Below are 17856 nucleotides of genomic sequence, written 5' to 3'. Positions count from 1 at the left end.
TGGCAAAGGCTGTGTGAACCAGCCTTCCGTTTGCCTTCCACAAGAGAAGTCTGCAGCTCTGACCTCAGTTGCCTGACGTGTAACACCAAAGTTGAGGCTGATGTCTGAAGATACTAGGTGGAGGGAAGAAGATGGACAACTGGGTACATAATGTTTTTAGAAAGTTCATACATTCTGCAGAAGGGCTGGACATAAAACGACTATTCATTCTGTACCATTGACACAGTGTAACACCCAGGAAGAGATGGTCCCTACCCTCAGTAGTTCTTAATCTATGGATGGACAGAACCAGGGTAGGGGACAGGGAGGAATCAGAAGGATTTTCCGGACAAGCTGGATTCGCTATAAACAGCTGTGGGTTTTAAAGAGGGGCTTAAATGTGGACAGGATGAGCCGGGGCCATCAAACCACGCCGGGGACGAGAGATGGATGCCTCGAAGCAATGAGGTCAGCAGGCTCTAGGGATGGCGAAGGCAAGGGTGGGGGGTGGCCGGGCGGGCGGTAGGGGCTCAGGAGTTTGAAATAGCAGCGCTGGGGGGGGGAGGCAGTGGTGGTGGCATGCAGGAGGGGGGGTGTGACAAGGCTGGGGAAGGAGAAGGGCTCGCAGCCGCTGGGGAGTGGAGGGGCGCTGAGGGGCTGCGCGGCCAGGAAGGACCCTAGGTCGGAGCAGGCGGGGTTGCACGCGGGAGCCTTTGCACCCGGACCCTCCCTACAGGTGCGGTGACAGCGGCGGGGGGGGGGGCCGGGGTGAGACGCCCGGAGGGAGGCGGGGCCCATTCGGCCCCAGGCTCCGCCCCGCGCTCTCGGTCTCCCCCCCGCCTTTCGGGGGCCAGCGACTCCCAGGTCACGTGCAGGGGGAGTGTGAGCAGGAAGCGGGCGGGCGCGCGCGGCCGGAATCGGATCCGCCGGTCGGGCTGCTGGCGCCGCCATGAGCCGCGGCTGTTACCTGGCGCTGTGCGCGCGGCCCGTGCAATTCGAGAAGGCGAATCCCGTCAACTGCGTCTTCTTCGATGAGGCCAATAAGCAGGTGCGAGGCTGGGGCCCCCCTCCCGCCACCCCCCACCCGGCCGGGGCAAGGACCCGCCTGCGGGACGAGCCGGGCATCGGCGGTAGCCCACCTGGCGGTGGGAGCCCCGCGGCCGGCTGGGCCGCTCGTCTGCCCCTGCCAAGGCGGGATGCGCCGCCCTCCCCTCGCACCTCCCCGGGGCGGGACCCGCCGGGGGCATCTCCCCGGCCCTGTGGCCATCCGCCATCGCAGCGAGGGTGGTGCCTGGGCTTGTCCGGTGCGGGGCTGGCCGGGCCACGCGGGGCTTCGCCCGCCACCGCCGCTGTGGAGAGACGGCTTAAAAATCCTGCCCGCCCGCCCCTGTTCGCGGGGTCGGGAAAGCGGCGGCTGCAGCCCCAGCCTGGCCACCCCCGTCAGGGCACGGTCCGAGCCAGCGCTGCCTGGGCACAGCTGGTGCCGAGGGGGCTGGTGCTGGAGCGTGGGTTTCCTCCTCCTCGAGCGCTCCCCGGGGTCCTCAGCGAAACGGCGCCCCGGCTTTCTCACCATGGCACCCCTGAAGCCGCACAGCGAGAGGCTCGTCGCGAGTAAACGGCCTGCAGCCCCCCCCCCACCCCCACCCCCGGAGCGTGTGCGGAGAAGCCGTTCTTGGTGCTAATCGTTCCCTCGCTATTCTTCGGGAAAGGCTGGGATCGTGCGAGACGGCAAATATAAAGCTGCCTCCTCAGCTGTGGCACTGGAGACCGGACAGCCCGCGGCGGCAGATGCGGTGTCACAGCTGGAAAATCTAACTTTCGCTCTTGCTCTGGGCTCAGAGTTCTGGTGGCTGCTCCTCCCCCTCCTCCAGCACATTCCTTGGTTTCTAATTTGAGGGCTAATTTAAAATAAAGGCTTAGTAACAGTGGCCAGTGCTTGGAAAAGCTCGCTCACCTGTGGTGACTAGGCAGTTTACCCTAACCCTAGCGAATAGGGATGGTGTTAATATAATGCAGTGTAGTTGTAGCCGGGTTGGTTGTAGGATATTGGAGAGACAGGTTTGGTGAGGTAATACCATAAACTCACTGAACATTAAATCCCACCAAATGAGGGTAAATCCATCCTCCTCATCGTATCTACTCATACTCCACACCTGAACATAGCAATTATATGAACAACATACCCCCATATTTCAATGTCTGTACTTTGACCCGTTAAACTTTTACCCCCAATCGGGGAGATTGCAGATTATGTATTCCTTACGTCACCCGTTCCTAAACCCAATTTCACACCCCTTGATAACCAGTACCTTATTCCCTGATAACTAGAAACTTCTGTGCTTAAACTCTGTACCGTTTTCTTTTTACTTCAACATCATCTTAATAAAATTATTAAATCTTTTATTGGACCAACTTCTGTTGGCGAGAGAGACAAGCTTTCGAGCTAACACAGAGCTCTTCTTCAAAAGCTTGTCTCTCTCAATAACAGAAGTTGGTCCAATAAAAGATATTCCCTTACCAACTTGGTCTCTGTGATGGTCTAAATGATCAGTTTCTATATCATTTAAGCTTTCACTTAAAGGAGAAATTAAATATCTAGCTGTGAACTTCAGTCTCTGCCACTCTTTGTGGTCACTAAATTTTCCATATGCCTCTGACTGCAGCCAGCATCTTTGTATCCACTTTTTGATACGGATATCCTGTGCCCCACACTCCCTAGTGAGTGCTCTGTCCCAGATACTTTTTTACCTCACTTCTGACCTCCAGTGAGAAGTTCTTCATCCTCTTCTTTGGTAACAGCCACAAAAGGTTATCCTAATATCAGCCTGATTTTAAAAAATACATAAATCTTAAAATACTAGTTTTTGAGAATAAAGAAAAAATCAAAAGTTTAAATGTATTTAATACATGTTATCTAAGGTAACAGTCTCTCTAGATAGGGTAAAATATTATAGTAACAGTTAATTGCAACTTAGTCTGTGAATATTATAAGGAACAGGAACTATGTTTTTATGTGTGTGGACTGTGCCTAGCGTACTGTTGATGCTACCCAAATAATACATCTTGGAGATTCTTAGGCCTCATCTCCACTTAAAGTCTTACTAGCATAACTGTGGCTCAGGGATGTGATTTTTTTTTTTTTTTTTAACATGGGTATGCCAGTAGAAAACCTTAGACACAGTTATACTAATAGAAGGCACTATATAGCAGTATAGCTTAGTTTGTTTTGCTGAACCAGAATAAATTATATAGGTCTAAGTGCTTTTATACTGGTATAACTGCATCTACGCTAGGAAGTTTTGTTGCTTTAGTTATGGTGGCTTAGTTAAAGCTATAAAACTTTTAAGTGTGGACAAGGCCTTAGAGATTACATATATGGCCAGGGTTTACACTACCATGTTTGGTCAGCATAATTATGTTGGTCAAGGGGGTGAAAAAATCATGCCCCCAGATGACATAACTATGTCAGCAAAACCCCGAGACTGCATCTACGCTCAAAAGTAAAGTGGACCCTGCTGTGTTGCTCAGGGGTGTAAAAAATCCACCCCTTGAGTGACATAGTTAAGCCAACCTAACCTCTGGTGTAGGCAGTTCTAGGTCAACCTAGCTACCGTGACTCCGGGAGGTTGATTAACTATGCTGATGGGAGAACCCCTCTCCTCACTGTTGCGAGTGCCTACACTGAAGTGCTGCAGTGGCTGCTGTAGCATTTCGAGTATAGATAAGCCCTCAGTGTAAACGCAGCTATGCTGATAAGAGTGCTTCTGTCCAAGTAGCTAATGTCATGGGAGATGGTGGAGTTATGCCAACAGAAAAACTCCTCCTATCAGCATAAGCTGCATCTACACTAGTGGGTTCTCTCAGTATAACTATATCAGTAAAGCATTTGTAGTGCAGAAAAGGCCTAAGTTTCTGTTCTATTGCTAACATGCTAACTGTCAGGTTCCTTTTTCTCAGTTGTGACTCTTTTTATTGTTTCAAACCTTGTACTTGAGGTATTAAGCCTTCTTATTGTCTGACTTTAAAAAAAAAATTGTACAATAAACTTTGGGACTGATACACAGTTCTCCATTTTGTGCTCCAGTTTGCACAATATTTGAACTCTGCATTATTACTAAGCCCCTTCCTTTTCGGTTTAAACCGATTAAAAAAAAATCCCGGGTTTTACAAAAAGTATTATTCGTTTTCTTTCTGATTTTTCACGCTGCTTTTGTATTATACAAATAATTAAAAAAAACTTGTTTTATTAGCAAAATACAGTACATTGCATTTTTAATATATAACAATACATTAGTCTGTGTGTATATATGCAAAGCTGCCTGTTGAATTAAGGCTACTTATTAGTCTAGAAGATATACACAATAAACAAACGGGCACACACAAGCCCTGAAGTGCATGCACATCTGAATGTACTGATTAATCTGACACCTAGCATGTACACATTTCAAGCTGCTAGCAGATAACGGTTTAAAGATCTGACATGCTAAAATGGGAAGAAAACAAAATTTTTTATCAGAATATGTTTCACAAGGAAGTATTTGAAAGTTTAAAAAAAAACAAACAGGTGAAAAGGATGAAGTGGAGTGTATGCACTGCAAATGGTGTGGCCCAATTATTAAATGTAAATATTATAGACTAATAGTTCTATGTCTGTAACAGTAAACTGTTTATTAAAATGAAAAGTTTTATTTGGGCATTAGAGATATATTGTTTTCTAAACTCAGAGGTGGCATTGTGTTTCGAGTTCTGTTTTAGTTCTGCAGTAAACAACATTGAATTTCATTCATCAGAGCATTAATCTACTGAATACTTCCCCCTCTGTCCATCCATCCACCAAAATAAACCCTGATATTTGCCCAGAAAAAATAATTTTTTCCACTGATTTTTCACCTGTTTTTGTTGTTGTGGTAATAAACAGCAATAAATTCCTGAGAAAAATTAAAACTGAAAACAAAGGGCCCTAATTATTACTTAATAGGGGCTTATTTGATTTCCTTTCTGTTTGACAGGCACAACTTTTCAAGGACTCCTTGGAACCTAGATAGATACTAGGTGACTACATTACCCTTTTTACATATCCCTGTATATAGATCTTAACAAAATACCTAAATCCCTTGGAGTTCTATGAGTAAATGCCTCATGTTGCTTAAGGTCACTTTGAATGCTAATTGGTGTCTCTCTTACTCGAGTGTTGAACAAAATATACTTCTCCTTTAGTTGTAATTTTTAAGGTCACTCTTTACTTCCAAATATGACTTCTCTTGGACCTATGCTGTCTTGCTTGCTTGTCATGAATGCATCCGATGAAGTGAGCTGTAGTTCACGAAAGCTTATGCTCAAATAAATTTGTTAGTCTTTAAGGTGCCACAAGTACTCCTTTTCTTTTTTTCTTTTTAGAGCTCATCTCTTATATTTGGGTAGAAAACCAAATGCATGGTTTTACAGAAATAAGGCTTGTTGAGACCATGATATGACTTTGAGTTAGCTATGAAGCTGTATCTTAAAATGCCTTTTTTTAAAAATATGTGATTTTAACTCTTAGGTTTTTGCTGTTCGATCTGGTGGAGCCACTGGGGTGGTTGTTAAAGGGTTGGAGGACAAAAATCCCATTTCATTCAGGTATGATCAGCAAGGTATTTTAATCTGTATTCTATACTGCTCTAGGATACCATTTGTGATCTTGCTGTATATGTCTCTTGGTTGTCATATGTCTCTGCTATCTTTTACTGTATATGTCTCTTGGTTGTACTGTAGTTTGTCACCCAGGTGCAATATCCGTAAAGTACTGGAATGTCTTGATCCTATTGTTTGTTTTAAGAACATATTTTCTTTCAATAACAACAAATGCAGTAAGTTTTCTTAAAACAAAAAACCCCATTGAAGAAAATTGTTAATATCCCCTTATGGTTGAAAATTCAAACACACCCAAAACTCAAGAGTTTCAAACAAGCAAACAAACAAAAAATGTGGTTGTACATGAACTGAGACTTAGCATAAGCTGTAATTTGGCATTATTGAACATTAGCAGTCAGATGCACTCAAAACATATGAGGGCCAATTTATGGGAGGTGTGGGAACCATAATTTTGAATTTACCTACTTATGCATTTAAATTCTCAAGCCATAATATTTCCTTAATGTAGGTATTGCATTTTAATGTATCTTGTTTAATCTAACTCATATTTCCATAAAATAGATGACATCTTTTGCTAACATGTTCTAAACTTCCATGAATCTCAAATTTCCATGTGCCTGTATGGTAGCAATACCCCAAAGAAACTACTTATCTGTTCTGTATCTGTGGAAGAACACCTGTAAAAATCTGTGATTAAAAGCTCTGTCCTCTTTCGGCTTCCTATTTCCTAGGAAAAAATGTATATTTTTATTAACACATCATAAATTATTAAGATAATGGCATCAAAAGTAAACTTATAAAGTTTGTGGATGATACCAAGCTGAGAGGGGGTGCAAGTGCTTGGAGGATAGGACTGAAATTTAAAATGATCTGGACAAACTGAAGAAATGGTTTGAAGTAAGTAGGATGAAATTCAATAAAGACAAACGCAAAGTACTCCACTTAGGAAAGAACAATCAGTTGTACACATACAAAATGGGAAATGACTGGAAAGAGTACTGTGGAAGGGGATCTGGGGGTTATAGTGGATCATAAGCTAAATATGAGTCAGCAGTCTCACAATGTTGCGAAAAAAGCAAACATCAGCAGGAGTGTTGTAAGCAAGACACAAGAAGTAATTCTTCCACTCTACTCCACACTGATAAGGCCTCGACTGGAGTATTGTGTCCAATTCTGGGTGGTGCATTTCAAGAAAGATGTGGACAAATTGGAGAAAGTCTAGAGGAGAGCACAAAAATGATTAAAGGTCTAGAAAACACGACCCATGAGGAAAGATTGAAAAAATTGGGTTTGTTTAGTGTGGCGAGGAGGAAACTGAGGGGGGACAAACTTTTAAGTATATAAAGGAGGAGGGTGAAAATTTGTTCTCAACATCTGAGGATAGAACAAGAAGTAATGGGCTTTAAATTGCAGCAAGAGAGGTTTAAGTTGGTCATTAGGAAAAACTTCTAACTGTCAGAGTAGTTAAGCACTAGAACAAAGTGCCTAGGGAGGTTGTGGAATCTCTTGTCATTGGATGTTTTTTAGGAACAGGTTACACTTGTCAGAAATGGTCTAGTTATTAGTCCCGCCTTGAGTGCAGGGAACTGGCCTAGATGACCGATTGAGATCCCTTGCAGTCCTACAGTTCTGTGATAAAATCCTAGTATGGACAGACAATTGTACATTTAACACGTTAGCAGATCAGGGTAAGCACTATCTAGCAAGGCCATGAGTGCCTTCAATTCTGATATCAGTGGGATTTGAAGGTGTGCAGCAAATTCTCCGAAGTCCTAGTGCCTTGTAGGTTGGAACCACAATCCATTTCTCTCTCAGCTGACTGTCTTCCCCTAGTGTTTACCTTGACTTGCTGACACATGTTAAAATTACAATGGCTTTGTCTCCACTAAGATTTTACTGCTTGTTAGTTAACATGATAAAAATACCGGTATACCTTTTTCCCCCCCAGTGTGGCTGTGCCCTTCTACACTAATTTCAGGATCCTCGGGTATCAATCTATCTTCCCAATTAGTAAATAGTTTTAGAACACAGAGGCAAAGTTACTAGTCCTGCAATGTCACTGACATTGGTGTGGCTGAGAGTATTCAGCACCTTTGCACAATTAGGCACAAAGCAAGCATTCTTTTTTCTACATTACATTAAGCTGTAGTTTTCTGTCATGCATTCAGTTAGAATTAGAGTATGAGCAAAGTTCATAATTCTTCCTTTAATTCCATTTCATAGTAGCAATAAAACAGTCAAGGCAGAGCATTTCTTGGAAGCTGTTGAATCTTGTATGTGGCTATAATCATTTGTAACTCCATAGTAGACTTGATCCATTCAGTAATTCTTCAGGAATATACTGCCTGTTGTATCTTGATGTATCAATATTGGACCTTATATTTGTCTGGCGACTCTTGTAAGTTTTACACAAAAATGTCTGCCTTTCATTTTGCCTATCCGTTCTCTTTTTGGAGAAATAACAGCTGTTAAAATTTTCTAACAAATGTTAGAAATGTACTCCTGATTGATTTTTATTTTATTTATTTGTGTAGAATGGAAGACAAAGGGGAAGTGAAATGCATCAAGTTTTCTTTGGGGAACAAGATATTGGCTGTTCAGAGAACCTCAAAGAGTGTGGTAAGAAAATTTGCTACAAACACAGGAAGCTGGAACTAGAATTCTGGCCTCTCGGGTCCCAAAACACTGGTCTCTGCCATACAAGCTAAAAGAGTTCCTCTGTCTGACAACCAAAGTAATAGTTTCCTGATCCAGTCTGTGACTGAGCCAGGAGAGGTCACCATTCTCACTCTCTGATGCACAAAAAGCCAGTTTTTTTCTGAAGATCTGATGACATCTGTGGATCCAAATAGTCACTCTTACTATCCACTCTTTGAGGGACGAACCCTTCAGGATGGGTGTCTGATCATTCTGAATTGAAATGTATTTCCTAGCTTTTCCAGGACTTCTTTTTTCTGCAGAAAGAATGATTTGGCCTTAAGAGTGTAAACTCTTAATGAAAACTGATTTCTTCCCATGAAGAATTGGCTAGGAGATAGGATTATTTCTCCAAGTGGAAAAGAAGCATTGTAATGTTTTACACTAGTATATCTAATCCAAAATAGGTAGAGATGGTAAATTTACTCACCTCCTGTTTTGTGCTCATCAGATTCAATGCTTCATAGTTGCTAATATTCTAATATTACTTATTTCAGGACTTTTTGAACTTTATTCCAGACAGCCCTCAACTAGAATATACACAAGAATGCAAGGTATGTTATGAATTCACTTCTTTAGTTTAAATGAAGTGCTAATACAAAACTGGGTGTTTTGTATAGATTCTCTGAACCACTGATGCACATGAATAGTGACATGAGTGAAGTGTGCTCCAGGCAGCCTGTTGTTCTGTTCTTGGTAGATCTGAGATTCAGAAGTTAGTTCCCTAGTAAATTTTTTGTGCATATGTAACCAAACCCTGAATGGGCTGCCAGTGGGCATTTCTTGGAGACTGTCAGCACCAAAAGCATGAACCCTCTATTGCTTGATCTAAAAGAGTAATGAGAGAGACTCCCATTGACTTTGGTGAACAATGGAGCAGGCCCTAGGTCCCTTAGCAGGAAGCAGCAACACACCATAAACTTTGTATGTGAACCAGAGGAAGTGAAAGGACTATACTTTCTAGTGTGGGTTACTCTCCACAGGACCATATATTGCAAGGTGGTGGGTGCCCCTTAGCTCTGACATCAGTGGGAATAGAGGATGCTCAGCACCTTGCAGGGTTGGATCCATATTTCCCATTTGACTGCCCCAAAATACAATTTCTCTTTCCATTTAGTGCTTCCCTCTGCACTTTGATTCTAATGGAAGTATTTGCTAGCTTTTGTTAGCATAGTTAATGGCTGTGAAAATATGACTCAAACTGGTAACATTTTAAAATTATTATGGTTGAATATGCTTAGCTCTCACAAGTTGTTGTTTTAGAACTTGCACTGGTTGTCCCCCTGAGTGGTGACATGTGCTGCTTCCACAGTATTTCCAGCCCTTTCTGGAGCCAAGCTCAGGGAACTGGAAACAGGAAATTGCTAGGGTACTGGTAATGCTAAGTCACTAATGAATCCAGACCACTTTAGCATGGTGGTCAAATAACTAATGTGAAATGAAGGGGGAGTTTGGGTGGGTCTCTCTCTCAATCCGGTCTTTTGGGCACTATTATCCATATTACCCAGACCACCACTATGTTTGGCTCTAATGGACATGGAAGCTGAATTGTATGCTCGCCAACAGTTTGTCCCCCAGTCAGGGTTGTGAGGATAAGAGGACAGTATACATATGCTTTTTTTCTGCCATTGCTGTATCTTTTATGGATTTTTACCAAAAAGAGGATTTTAATACCTTTATAAATGTAAGACTGTCTCTTCACAATAGCTTTCCAATAATAACAATGAAAGAATGGTTTAGCATGACATCTCTGTAGATAATTATTATAATAATAATCCATGTATTACTCTGTGACTGTGCAAGAGGATGAGTGCAAATAACAACAGGCTGAAGAAATATTTCAGGTAGTACTTGTGAAAGGTGCCAGACTGAGGGTCATAAAATAAAGACATACTATTATGATTTGGTACCCTGCATGGCAGTAGTTCCTGCAGTTAGACCAGGGGTCTCAAACACACGGCCCGTGTGCCGGGGTTATTTTCTGCGGCCCCTCCCCCCCAGCGCTTACCTAGAGTGGCTCTGGCCCGGCGCACACTGGGGGTAGGGCTGCCTCCCTCCCTGCCCTGCCCCCACGCTGCTCTGGGAAGCAGCCAGAACCTGGGGGAGGGGGGCACGGGGGTCTGTATATTGCCCTTGCTTCCAGAACCCCTCCTGCAGCTGAGCCCCCTGCTGCACCCCGCACCCATCCTGCACTCCAACCCCCTGCAGCACCCTGCATACCTCCTGCACCTCAACTCCCTGCCCTGAGCTCCTGCCATACCCCACACCCCTCCTGCACCCCCTGGGGGCAGGGAGGGGGCGGAGTTGGGGTGGGGATTTCGGCGAAGGGGTTGGAATGGGGGCAAGGAAGGGGTGAGAAGAGGCGGGGCAGGGAAGGAGCCTCATGGAAGGGTGGAGCGGGGGCAGGGCCGGGGGCAGCGGGGGGTGGGGGGGTTGTCAGTGATGCGGCCCTTGGACCAACGTACTGGTCCTCCTGTGGCCCTCTTGGTCATTTGAGTTTGAGACCCCTGAGTTAGACCAATAATGGGTCTACCAGGCAAACCAAAACTGAAATATACTAGGGTAGATGCAAGTTCCCAGATTCTTCGCTAAAATTTTACTTGTTTATATAGATAGTTAATAACTTTCTACTAAAATCGGTTTATATCTTCTTTTAATAAAAGACCAAGAATGCCAACATTTTAGGCTTTTGCTGGACAAGTTCTACAGAAATTGTCTTCATAACAGATCAAGGAATTGAATTCTATCAGGTAATCCAAATAATTGTTTGGTAAAAATGTGCATATTTGGAAATTTCAGCATTAAATTTTATTGTTGCTTAGAGGTTAAATGTCTTAATTATCTTGCAGTCCCTGGCTCTGAACTTCTTACCTCTAGCCCTGAACTGTTTAGTATGATTATACAAGGAAACTGAGATAAGGAAAAAGTGAATGTTTTATCCTGGAGAATTTTTTGTTGTTTTTGCTTTTAGAGTTAAATGCAGTTTTTTTTGGACATTGTATATGTTGTAATTTTACTATCACAACAAGCTATTTATGCTATTATTAGAAAATATACTCCAGTGAGACGGATTTAATTAATCTATTTAGCAACTCTGGCTTAGTAAACCTCTTTAATTGTAGTAAAATTAATATAAATGTTAACAAATTTGAAATATTTTTTTACTTCATGCGAAGTAAAGCAGCAATATATTTAAGAGTGCACGAATTCAGTGCTAAGCTTAACAGAGTTAATGCCCATTAGCTAAGACCATGTCACACCTGCCCATCCCTGACATGTCCAGTATACCATCTTAAACCAATCTCCCTCCCATCTTGTCCTAATTCCTTAACTGCTGAGTTCTCCTCAGACTTTTGTATTTAACTTGTATGCTGTTGGAGTGATCTACTGGATAAACATTCCTCTTTCTGGTGATTAGGTGAATGTTTTCTGAAAATACTATTGGAGTGTGTTGATCATGTTGAGCAGGCGATAAGGCAGTGGTTGAATTTAAAAAAAAAAAAAAAAAATCAAAAACCCATAGAATAAACTTGTGCACAATGGACTGCAGAGCTAAATCTGTTTCTCACTTGACTTCAGTGAGGTCCCACGTGTACCAGGAGTCTACCCATATGAAGCAAGCTGTGGGATCGCAGCCTGTTATCATAAGAATTTTGGAGTAGGGACTGTCTTCTGTATGTACTGCACGAGGTGGATTGATTAAAATCAGTTATATTAATTATTTAAATCCGCAAGCAGGGAATCTTGATTTTAATAATTGATTTTAATCTTGTTTTGTATTTATACTTCTTAGTTATTTTCCTAAAGAGAGGTTCATTCTCATTGATTGGGTATAACCGTTAAAAGTATCGATTTGTGACTAACGATAGTCTTTCCACTAAATTGGCTGGTACTATTTGGTAACCAGGAGGATATACTATATCTATAGGCATTTATTTAAACAATTATATAGCTTAACATATATTTTATTCTGATTCATACTTTTTACATCTTTTATGTTAAAAAATGGCAAATGACACGCTATTTTTTTTACTCATTTGTGTCAAGCTGCATTTGGATGGAAATTGGAATTACATTAAAAATGCACAAAAGCAGTATTGTAAAATTTGCTTTTATTAAATAAACTATCTTAAATGTGCTAATACATAAGCATATTTTTCTTATCAAAACATGTTTTGCATTTAAAACTGATTTATTAAACAAATGAAGTATTAACTGTAGTTAGTGAATTGACAGATTTGTTTCTAGTCATCATGGGGCAGATTTTCAAAGGTCTTTAGGAACCTAAAGATACAGATATGTGCTTAATGGATTTTTCCTAAGCACCATGGGAGATAGGCACCTAACCTGCATAGGCACTCTTGAAAATTCCACTAGGCTCCTAAAGGTGTTTGAACATCTGGCCCCACCCAGGTCCTTAAAAGTGTTTAGAACAGGTATATCTCATCCTCTCCCAACTGTTCTTTTTTTATCCATAGCTTAGATATGGACAAGCTTTTCTGCTTTTTTTTAACTCCCAGTCAGTTTCTCAACTTTGAACTAGTCCAAATGAAGAAAATAGACTGCACCTGCGATCTAAACTGAAACCAAAAGAATTTAAGACAAAAACTTTTTGAACAACAGAAACTGAAAGTATTTGCGTTAGGAAAAATGAAACATCAGCATTTGCTGCATTTTAAAGACTGAAAATAATATAGATACTTATGTTATACCAATAAAATAAAAACCAGCAGGATCTTATTAAATGTGGTATTTTGCCTTTTTCCCTTTATTATGAATACAGAAAGAATCATAGTAAGCAGTTAGTTATAGCTATAACATTCCATTCAGTTTCATATTTATTCACACACAGACAGACAGACAGACAGACAGACAGGTTCTGCAAGGTAGTTATTAGAGTTGCTCATGCCAAGCCACTGGCCAGGTGGCCTGGACATGAGGAGGGAGCAGGGCCTTGTCAGATGCTCATCTGATGCTCCTGGAAGTTGGTTTGCAGAGTCAGACTCCAAAGTTCTCACTTTCTAGAGTCCATTTTTATAGGAGTCTCTTCCTATGCCAGTCTATGGGAATTGCTTCATCATGCTGTTGCTGAATCAATCAGCAGATAGCACATTCTTGACGGCTCCGTGCTGCTAGATGTTATCTTGTTCTTTGGTTCTCCCATTCTTGAGGCTGTTGGGTGGATTCCAGTCTGCCCTCCGGGGGTCCTCTGGTTATTTCCACTTGAAGCCTTCTTCAGCCGATGGACACTGGATTCTTAGGCTGGCACCTCCCTGATCATTCAGTTATTATCCACACCAAGCATCCATCCACATACATCCTCTATCTCTATTTTAATCACAATTGTTAATACAACAAAAGGGCGGGGAGTCTCTGGGTGCTGTTTCTGTTGTTACAGAGTATTGCTTTGAGTCTCTCTCTCTCTGAATTGCTTTGAGAACAGACTCTGTCTTAGAATGTACTAACACAATTAGCAGCTTGCAAGTTTCACACATAGAGGGAAAGAAACAGTACCAAAAACCAAGAGACCTCTTAATTAGTAATACCCTGGAATTTAAACTATGGGGAATCAAACTTATTTGTGATTTTAATACAGAACTTCTTTAATATGATCCAACACTTACTTAATGCAGTACGTGACATTGTCAGATTTGTAAATGTTTAGTTGACCTGAAAAGGTTAAGATATTTCCCCCCTGATCCTATATGTAACTGAATAAATATCACTCTTTAACACCTTAAATTTGAGGAGGGTTCATTGATGCTGCATATTTATTTAAATAGATTTCTTAATAGGTAATAAGTTTAGGCTTTAACATAGGGCATCATAATTTAAAATTGAACATGATATATTTTCAAAAAGAAAAATGTATTTAAATCTATTTTTATTTAAAAAATCGTCAATATTTATCCATCCTGGTGGGGCACCTAGCACAGTGGGGCCACTAGCCGCTACCAGAATAGTAAAGGTGCTATTACTTTGTATCTTCAGGTATTACCAGAGAAGCGAAGTTTGAAACTGGTGAAAAATCAGAATATCAATGTAAACTGGTACATGTATTGCCCGGAGAGTTCCGTCATTCTGCTATCGACTACAGTCCTTGGCAATGTCCTCCAGCCATTCTATTTCAAGGTAAGGGACACATTCCCAATCTTGAGTTTTGTTTGATACATTGGGTTTTTCAGGGGACTGTCTCCTCCCCACCTCTCATGCTCTACTCCCCCATGTTGGTCTTTTCTATTTTTAGTTTCCTCCTAGATGTGTAATGGTTCCAGTCCCTCATACAAATAAAAATAAAAAAGCAGACAAAATGAAAACCTACGCGCCAGTCTTTCTCTCTCTGAGTAGAGAAGGAAGAGATTTCTATTTGTAAATACTTGAGAGACACTCTAACACTAGATAGATGTGCCTTCACAGGGAGGTGAGTCAATATGATGCTGGATAGCTGACATTAGAGGAGTAATGCAGCAAAAGCAAAGTCAATGATACATACATTTTGGTGGCCCAGTGACTTTGCAAAAGGATTATATCTTTCCAGAAATTACCCTTTCAATTAAATACATTTAAACACAACTTGAAAATCCAACCCCAGTAGCAACTGCAGTACCCTAAGCCTTCAATTTCTGCAGAATGTGATCTTTCATTTAAAGGAAAAACTAAGTTTCTAGTACTCTTGCTTGTAACTGTAACCTTCTAAATGTGAATGAATACATTGTTCTCTTCTTGAGCCTGCGGAGACAACTGCTAGTTGTTCCCAAGCATCATGACACTGAAAAGATTTGAGTTATTTCTGCAGCTGCTGTTTCAAACCCTTTGGGCAGCATTTCAGTCTGACAAGAAACTTTCATGCTGCTGTGGTTTGAGGAAAGCTATGGCTATGAGCTCAGCAGCTGGACACTGAAAATATTCATGGGAGAGAGGGATTCTATGGGGGGGTAGAACTGCACTCCTTTCTTTCCTCCCTCCCCATCTCCAAAGAAGCAGAAGTCTTTGAGTGGGGTGAAGAGAGCACACCCCTTTCTTCCAGCAGTCAGAGGGAGGAGGTAAAATGGGGGTTTCCCATGTATCATGCCTACTGGCTCCAGTTTACGTGAAAGGAGCCCCCAAGCAGGATCCTGGGACGGCAGTGTGCCAGGATTCTTGGCATCTTCCCGGCAGATGATGGGGTGAAGGCATAGGCTTCTGATCAGAGTTTTGCCAAGGACCTTGCTTGCCAATAGGTACCCAGTGAATTTTTTCAACTTCTCAATTAAAATGTTAATATTCTTATAACTTCCTCAAGGGACCTTTGAAGATACAAAATTTGAAATAAAACTTTCAGGAGAGGTCAATTGTAAAAAGAAAAGCTTCCATGATCTATGTAAGGCTTCTACCCCCATCCCAAAGAGGCTGAGTGCCTACTGTTCTCATTAGAGAGATGTGGGTGGTCAGCTCCTCTGAAAATCAGGCCATTCTGGTCTAGAATTCCAGATTCAACTATAAATGGGTTTGACTATAGATTCTTATATTAGTTTAATTAAACTGAAACGGAAGCGTAAGACCTCATTCACTGAAACTGGTGCAGTAGAATGTTAAAGTAATAACTCTACTGTTCATATAGTGCCTGCCAAAACAGGGATGGGGCCACATTACAAATAGTAGTAAATAAATGAGTTGATTGCTCTAAAATCTTCTCTTCTTTTTGGAACAGTATCACCACTTCTCACAACTAGTGGGTGCCATTCATATTATCACAGGCCTTCATAGAAAGGAAAGAAGAAACTTTTTCTAGATTAGACCTGACAGACTGAAACTTTTTTTTTTTAAACAGGGAGGAACAATGTCAAAATTATCAAAGTTTGAAATTGAATTGCCTGCAGTACCCAAGTCCTCCAAACTCAGCCTTTCTGAAAGAGATATTGCTATGGCTACAATGTATGTATCACTGAATAATCAGTCTTTTCCTTCATTTAAAGGGTATTGACAGCTTTTGTAGTGGAGATCCAGAGAGAGGAGGGTACAGTCCAGTCATGGTAAAATGACTTCACTCATTGATTCGGCTTTTTATCTTCTTATAGAGTATTGTTAAAGTGCTTGGTACTGGACTGAAAGTAAAGGAGCCTAAAGAACTCTTATAAAAATATAGAACTGATTAGCAAGTGGATGAGTCTCTATCACTTGAGAGAGATAAAATTAAACATTACAATAGGCTGGTAAATGTACAAGAGAGACCAATCTTGTATGGACAGAGCTGGCCTGAATGATAGATATGTCACTTAATTTAGATTCTGTAAGCAACTTGACTTATGTATAACTTCATGTGAGTTGTTTTGTGAGGGAGAAACAATGTGACCATGACAGACTGGTCAGACACTGCAGTAATAGGATAATTTGCTGTCTTCATTGTAGAAAGGGTCTCCTAGGTGCAATTTTTCTGCTAGTGTATTCATTTATTTGAAGAATAACATTTTAATCATGTTGTTTTGTTAGATACGGGCAGCTTTATGTTCTCTATCTGAGGCATCATTCAAGGACTTCCAATAGTACCGGAGCAGAAGTAGTCCTTTATCATTTACCAAGGTAAATTGTGTTTTGGTTTTTATTTTTAGATATAAATGACCTTGCTGATCAATGCCTTTTATCTCTGATGTTAATGTTTTCATAGGGAAAGCTCCTGTAAGAAGATGCATATATTAAAGTTGAACAGGACAGGAAAGTTTGCATTGAATGTTGTAGATAACTTGGTGGTAGTTCATCATCAGGACACTGAGGTATGATCTGCCTACAGATTATTTATGTCTTGTCTTTAAAGTTTGTGCTAGATTTTCTGGAGGCAATGGGCCTGTTCCTTCAAATACTTTTGCATGTACTTAGTCTTTCCAAGTAAAGCTAAGGATGTGTGTAAGTGTTTTCAGGATCAGGGCCCAAATTTGTAATTTACAGGGGGGAAAATCCCACTCCTAATTGCAATGCATTGGAATGAAAATCATAATTCAGATCCATCTTCTTTTCAGTTTCTTCTCTCTCTCTCTCTCCCCCCCCCCCCCATCCCTCCCCAAAAAAAGAAAAAGTTGGGGGGCATAAAACTGTCTGCTTCTCTCAGCCTAAAGGTTTATATGTTTACAGCTGGAGCAAAGCTGGTTCAGCCGTTGAAAGCCCCATGTTCCTCTTATGATTAGAAACTTTGCATTCTAGTAACTCAAATGGTTGCAGCTAGAAACTGATCTTGATTTTTAAGTCTCAAACAAATCTTAAAAAGCCACATATGGGGAGAAAATAATAGTTCACATGATTTTTAAAGGTTTTTTTTGTTTGTTTGTTTGTTTTTAAAGTCATGTGTACAAAAAAACTTTTCCATCTCTCTGTTTTGGGCCAGGGGCATGTGTTTATAGGATGCAACTAAGCCAGTATAACAAATTTTATTTTGTAGTGTAGTGGATGTAGAGTAGTGCCTACTACTATTCAGATTGCAAAACAGTTACCATTCTAGAACCCTGTAATTTTCATGGTCTTGACTCTCCAAAACATTCACCTTTTTGGAGGCTGTCTTCCTATCTCTTGCTTCAA

General features: G+C 41.3%; 1 protein-coding gene across 4 annotated transcripts in view; it reads left to right on the top strand.

The window, feature by feature from the left end:
* The first annotated feature begins 726 nt into the window (after positions 1 to 726).
* RMC1 (regulator of MON1-CCZ1) overlaps positions 727 to 17856 on the top strand; it is a 29302-nt gene continuing 12172 nt past the window's right edge. For 2 of the 4 annotated variants that reach the window (XM_037892744.2, XM_043539741.1), the window contains exons 1-9: positions 727 to 1027; positions 5522 to 5598; positions 8148 to 8232; positions 8808 to 8864; positions 10974 to 11060; positions 14302 to 14442; positions 16121 to 16224; positions 16780 to 16869; positions 16955 to 17060. In XM_037892744.2, coding sequence (XP_037748672.1) covers positions 929 to 1027; positions 5522 to 5598; positions 8148 to 8232; positions 8808 to 8864; positions 10974 to 11060; positions 14302 to 14442; positions 16121 to 16224; positions 16780 to 16869; positions 16955 to 17060 — 846 coding nt within the window. In that variant the 5' untranslated portion in view covers positions 727 to 928. Of the gene's footprint in view, positions 1028 to 4988; positions 5032 to 5521; positions 5599 to 8147; positions 8233 to 8807; positions 8865 to 10973; positions 11061 to 14301; positions 14443 to 16120; positions 16225 to 16779; positions 16870 to 16954; positions 17061 to 17856 lie in introns of all 4 variants that reach the window. The other 2 variants (XM_043539739.1, XM_043539740.1) reach the window with 2 other exon arrangements.

The sequence above is a fragment of the Chelonia mydas genome, chromosome 2 (assembly GCF_015237465.2).
Source record: "Chelonia mydas isolate rCheMyd1 chromosome 2, rCheMyd1.pri.v2, whole genome shotgun sequence".
NCBI lineage: Eukaryota > Metazoa > Chordata > Testudines > Cheloniidae > Chelonia > Chelonia mydas.
Note: the sequence above shows the minus strand (reverse complement) of the source record. Positions and strands in the feature narration are given on the sequence as shown.